The sequence below is a fragment of the Etheostoma spectabile genome, chromosome 8 (assembly GCF_008692095.1).
Source record: "Etheostoma spectabile isolate EspeVRDwgs_2016 chromosome 8, UIUC_Espe_1.0, whole genome shotgun sequence".
NCBI lineage: Eukaryota > Metazoa > Chordata > Actinopteri > Perciformes > Percidae > Etheostoma > Etheostoma spectabile.
In genome coordinates, this window is record NC_045740.1 from 6,507,487 (window position 1) to 6,513,895 (window position 6,409).

Sequence of the window (6,409 nt, forward strand, 5' to 3'; positions counted from 1 at the left end):
AGAGCAGACCCCGCCGTTTGGAACTACAGCGAGCGATGGCCCGGCCCGAGGTTTGGAAACAGTTACAACACGTGATACAAATCGAGCAAACCCAACAGAAAATGAGGGCGGCGTTACAGCGCTGCTCAGATTTAAATCAACCAATTGAAAATCAACAGGATTTGCTCCGCACTGCCCACCCAACGCAAACAGTCTGACGCTTTCCTCTCCTGTTCTTTTCTTTTTCATGCCATAAAACACGAAGAAATGTATTTTAAGAAATTCTAAATTGTAACCATTATGGGGCAATTCATTTGAGAGGCACAAACTGTTTTTTAAATATATATTATATTAAGTGAAGATGAATTTGATGACCTCTGTCTGTCACATCCTATCCTGCAGTGTTGCTGCCTCCCTCTAGTAAACAAAATTTCAGGATTTTTTTCAAGTCACACATCAAAGGCTGTAGTGATCCAGCTCAATATTACTTTCCCACTGATCAAAAGAAAGACCGCTAACATCTGGCTTTTGTGATTAGTTGGAAAGGTTACAATCAACATTCATTCCTGGGACAAAAGACTGCAGTAGTCACAGATGTATCGTAAGGTGAAATTTTTTTGATCTGTATTGTTTGCTAACTACAACAAATCCACAAAAATGCACAGAATGTAAAGAATTTTATTTGAATATATTTAATTTAAAATATAATTTGTTAATGGTTGTGTATGTAGCAAATTTTAATACTATAATATCATATTGTAAGAATTTCATACGATTTGTGAACCCGGATATCTCAGTTGGTAGAGCGGGCACCCATATATAGAGGTTTACTCCTCAATGCAGCGGCCCAGGGTTTGTCTCAGCCCTTTTCTACATGTCATCCCCAATCTCTCCCCTTTCATGTCTTTAGCTGTCCTGTTGAATAAAGGCCTAAAAAAGCCCAAAAAAATAGTCTTAAAAAAAAATAAATAATAATTTCATACATACATTTTGTTCATCGTTCCCTAAATGAATGGCAGCATACAACTTAGCTTAGATATAAAACAACTTGCTCATCATATTTTTAATAGTGGGTAGATGGAATGATGAGGAGGATCATGGTCTCCGTATCAGAGAGGCCAACAGGAAGATGTCACAGCCAGTTTACAAACACACCCAGGCTCTGGAGGAAAAGTTACCGGATTCCCTGAAAATATAGATGTACAGAAGTAAATTAATAATAATCTGTTACTGCATCAGTGCCATTAAGAAATATGAGATATGAAATCAAGGAACAAAGTAAGGATAACACAGTTCTATATAAAATCCCATGAGGCATGAGACAATCCCATGAGACAATTTCAACATGATAATTCACAGAAAAATACACACACAAAATAATTCATACAAATACCTTGTAGAGTATTTGTCCAGTAACATTATTTTCCCATCTATTGAAATATATCATGTATCATTTTGGATTGGGGTGGGGTTTGCACTCAAGTATATTTATTAATATGATGTTGACATCATTTAATCAAATTATTGAGAAACTGAATTCCAAGGTGTCAATTGTTTTTGCAAATAAGCAGTTACAGTGGGGCTCAAAAGTTTGGGCACCCCAGGTAAAATTTTGTATTAATGTGTATAAAGAAGCCAAGAAAAGATGGAAAAATCTCCCTAAGGCATCAAATGACAGATTAGACATTCATATATTATGTCACAAAAAGTTATACTTTATTTCCATCCTTTACACTTTCAAAATAACAGAAAACAAAAAACTGGCACCTGCAAAAGTTTGGGCACCCTGCAGAGTTTATAGCATGCACCTGCCCCTTTGGAAAGCTGAGACCTGACAGTGTCATGGATGGTTCTCAATCATCGTCTGGAAAGAAAGGTGATGTCAATCTTAAGGTTTTAAATGCCCAGACTCCTCTGACCTCGCCCCAACAATCAGCACCATGGGTTCTTCTAAGCAGCTGTCTAGAAAACTGAAACTGAAAATAGTTAACGCTCACAAAGCAGGAGAAGGCTATAAGAAGATAGCAAAGCATTTTCAGATGCCAATATCCTCTGTTTGGAATGTAATTAAGAAACGGCAGTCATCAGGAACAGTGGAAGTTAAGCAAGATCTGGAAGATATGAAAAATGTAAGCAGAACAGCTCGCAGGATTGTGAGAAAAGCAATTCAAAACCCACGTTTGACTGCACAATCCATCCAGAAGACCTGGCAGACACCGAAGTTCTGGTCCACCATTTACTATAAGAGATACGTACAAAACATGGTCTTCATGGAAGAGTCATCAGAAGAAAAATTCTTCTACCTCCTCACCACAAAAATCAGCGTTGAAGTTGGCAAATGAACATATAGACAAGCCTGATGCGTTGTGGAAACAAGTTCTGTGGATTGATGAGGTTAAAATAGAACTTTTTGGCCAGAATGAGCAAAGGTACAGTACGTTTAGAGAAGAAAGGGCACAGAATTTAAGGAAAAGAACCTCTGTCCAACTGTTAAGCATGAGGGTTGATCAATCATGCTTTGGGGTTGTATTGCAGCCAGTGGCACAGGGAACATTTCACGAGTAGAAGGAAAAATTGATTCAATAACATTTTAGCAAATTTTGGACGCTAACCTGATGCAATCTGTGAGAAGGGTTTAGATTAAGAGAGTATGCTTTTTATAAATGGATAATGATCCTAAACACACCTCAAAATCCACGGTGGATTACATCAAGAGGCGTAAACTGAAGGTTTTGCCGTGGCCTTCACAATCTCCTGACCTCAACATAATTGAAAATCTATGGATAGACCTTCAAAGAGCAGTGTGTGACAGACAGCCGAGAAATCTCAAAGAACTGGAAGACTTTTAGAAGGAAGAATGGGCGACGATACCTCAAACAAGAACTGAAAGACTCTTGGCTGGCTACAAGAAGCGTTTATAAGCTGTGTGTGGGGCAGTACAAGGTAGTAACTCTGCAGGGTGCCCAAACTTTTGCAGATGCCTTTTTTTCGTTTTCTGTTATTTTGAAAGTGTAAATGATGGAAATACAATCTAACTTTTTGTGACATATTATACAAATATCTAATCTGTCATTTGATGCTTTTTGGAGATTTTTCCATCTTTTCTTGGCTTCTTTATGCACATTAATACAATTTTTTACCTGGGGTGCCCAAACTTTCAACCCCACTCTACATATCCTCCCGTGTGCAACAACTGCCATCACAGTCCCCAGATTCACTCATACATTCAGTCTACTGAATCACATTGTCTCATTAAGGTTACTAACAATTCCTGAAGCCCCCAGTTTTCTCAGTTTTATAGGAGTTGTGATAGTAGACATTACTGTCATAAAAGCCTGTTTGTCTTTTGCCACTTTGGTGTCCAAAGTGCTCTCCATTATTTTCTCCCAGGAAAAAGACAGATGGTGCCATTTCTAGAGTTGCTATCACTGCTTGTTTTTGCTTGTGTGTTACCTGGTGTGAGAGGGATTTTATTTCCCGATGCCTTCAGGATAACCTGCAGATCACAGGACTGATTGTTGCCAGCTCTGTGTGCTTGTTCCCTCAGTATGATACAAACTTCGTCTTTCCTCAGCAGCCAGTCCATCTGACTGCCCAGGTAGTTCACACCACGGATGCAGAGCTCAGAAATATCATTGGGAAGAACAGGGGAAAAGGCCAGGCATTCCTTCTGAACTCTAGAAAAAAACATTGCATGTCAATCTTTATCTTACTACCTAAGTGCTGTGTACATAATTAGGTGTCTTTTTATTGGTAACTGACCTGAAGCCAGTATAACCAAACAGCACAGCTTGCAGGAATCCCCCCATTCCCGTAAGAAAATTGACTGCACCAGAGCCATCTGATGATTCACTCCATACCTGTGAGAAGAGGTAATCACACATTCACTGGATATCCAGTAAAGAGGCATTTATTAACATTATGTGGCTGGGTGAGTCAGAAGGACACCTGGAACGGTCCCTGGATGTTTTTGAAGCACTTCTCTAGTAAATGTTGAGCTTTCTCAGCCTCCCCCAGCTCCAGCCAGCCGATTGCAAACATACCCTTATAATGGAAAGCAAAAGCATTGGAAAAAAAATACACAAACCTGTAGTAAATTAACAGCAACAGGCGTTTACATTCAATGCTAGGATAACTTGCTAATTTATATAAGAATTCAAACACTTTTCCACCACTGCCCAGTTTTATTTAATAAATAAGTTTAATCTTAAAAAGAAAGTGAATTCTGCAACAAATCTCTAACAGAGTCACATACAACAGGCTGTGTCTTACCCATGTCATAGCTGGACCATTAGGGTCTGTTACTGGCTCATACGCTTCAAGGTCATTTCTCCTGATCTCTGAGGACATTTGCAATCCAAGAGGATAACCCAACATCACTGTGTCTGCCTGCTTCACTGGATGACCTGTGGGAGGTACAAAATACTTTCTGACAGCATGTTATGGACATCATTTTTCTCTGCAGTTCAGTGTCAGAAAGGAAAGAAAATGAACCTTTGATATAGCCATCAAACTCAGGATGATACTGGGCTTCTTGGTCAAAAGGTATTTTGAGGTTTTTGGCCACTTCTTGCCATTCCTTTGGTGCAGGATGTTGAAGGCGGTCAGCCAATTCCACAGCAAACTGGAGACTGACAAAGGAGAAACTTTTTGTATTATTGGTAATCATGAGTTAATATGCACTGCAGGGATATATTCAAATACTAGTACCTGAATTTGGCCACTGTGTTTGTGTACACAGAGTTGTTGACATTGTAATAATACTCATCAGGTGGCATGACACCTGAATGGCACAAAGGGAAATGCTTTGTTGTATTTTCATAGAGACAGCCATGCAGTTACATATTATCAATTACATGCATATCATACAGTTATGCTTCCAAGTTAGCCACAACATTTTAAGTCACATAATTGTTTTAGGTATCTAACATGTATAAATACAGTATATTAAAGTGCCCATATTATGCTCATTTTCAGGTTTATAAAATGGCTAGTTACGTAGAAAGCCGTAGCTCACCCCGAGACTGAAAGCAGGACACATTCAGAGACCCGTATCTCAATCAAAACAGCATGGATAGTTTTTTCCCCGAGTTTGTATGCGTGTGGAAGCACCAGAGACCCAAAATAACACCCCAAATCCCAGAAAAAAATGGTTTTTTTTCATAATATGGACACTTTAATACATAAATCTGCCATTACAATGGCAATATAAAAAAGTGAAAGAAATATAATTAAAAAAAAAAATCTTAACAATGAGAGCCAAGTTATACCTTATTACAGAACTTGTTTTGTGGGTTTTTCCCGGTAGTAGATGAAACCAGTCAGATGCCTTTAATTTAGCTTTTATTAAATAATTAACCTGATAACCATGAAAAGCTAAAATGATTCGCTATAAATACCACATTTTCAATAATTAAAAAAAAATTGTTTACCTAAGAGATGGTACTTCTGTTCCTCAGGGTTCCACGATGCTCTAGAAACCCAGTAATCAGCCACACCGTAAATCACCTCCCTGCCCCGGCCCTCTGTGAACATGGACAGATCCTGTAACAAAGAGTTGGTATTATCACACAGCCTGAGACAGTGTGACGATGAGTGAGGATAAAGAAGCGTACCTCAGTGAGGTAGAGATAGTGTTGGAAGGCCAGGGTGACATCTCCATTTATGTGAATCTCTTGTTGTCCATAAATGTCTTCTGGACACACCTCCCTCCCTGACACTGCACTCTCCCATGGGAACTTCAGTCCCTGTAAAGATAATATATTTTCTTCAGAAGACTCAAACAGTTCAATGGTTAGTTAAAATATAGAAAAGGAAAACGCACGCACGCGCACAAACAGTACCACCATTAAAATATATCCAACACTGCTGTTATTTTGCCACAAGACCGCAGCTAATACAACAGGTAATTGTGATGTATTTGACCTATTTTGTAGACTTTTAATGTTTACTAGCATACTTTATTGTGTTGCACTTGCTATGGGGTCTTAGGTAGTTTAAAAGTTCGGGAAATATACTAATTTGCTTTCAGAGATTTAGATCAGAAGATCTATACCAATCTGTCTGTATGCTAATAATAGAGCTCCAACAAAGTCAATTAGTTTAGCTAGGAAACAACTGATCTTGTTCTGTACAAAGATAACAAAATGCTGATATTAAAATGTTGCATCTTGTTTGTTTAAACCACACTGTAACAAAGAGAGCCAGGCTACTGGCTAGCTTTTTTCCCCTGCTTCCAGTCTTTTGCTAAGCTAAGCTAAGCTAAGCTAAGCTAAGCTAAAGTAAGCTAAGGCTCTTCTTCTGTACAACTACATAGTTGTAACACCTTTGCTCTAAGTTTTGTTTATTTCATCAACTTTTTTCTGATTTGTCACCCCTACCATTGAGTTTGTCTTTTTTTTTTTTTAAACAGTTTTTACAATTTTTTAAC

At 38.4% G+C, this 6,409-nt stretch overlaps 1 protein-coding gene across 2 annotated transcripts in view; it reads right to left on the reverse strand.

Moving 5' to 3' along the window:
- Positions 1-1,011: 1,011 nt before the first annotated feature.
- Positions 1,012-6,409, reverse strand: part of pgghg (protein-glucosylgalactosylhydroxylysine glucosidase) — a 7,620-nt gene continuing 2,222 nt past the window's right edge. For both annotated transcript variants that reach the window (XM_032524185.1, XM_032524184.1), the window contains 9 exons: positions 5,595-5,726; positions 5,412-5,523; positions 4,690-4,762; positions 4,474-4,610; positions 4,252-4,385; positions 3,928-4,023; positions 3,742-3,839; positions 3,433-3,656; positions 1,012-1,165 (listed from right to left, as the gene is read on the reverse strand). In XM_032524185.1, coding sequence (XP_032380076.1) covers positions 1,089-1,165; positions 3,433-3,656; positions 3,742-3,839; positions 3,928-4,023; positions 4,252-4,385; positions 4,474-4,610; positions 4,690-4,762; positions 5,412-5,523; positions 5,595-5,726 — 1,083 coding nt within the window. In that variant the 3' untranslated portion in view covers positions 1,012-1,088. The remainder of the gene's footprint in view (positions 1,166-3,432; positions 3,657-3,741; positions 3,840-3,927; positions 4,024-4,251; positions 4,386-4,473; positions 4,611-4,689; positions 4,763-5,411; positions 5,524-5,594; positions 5,727-6,409) is intronic.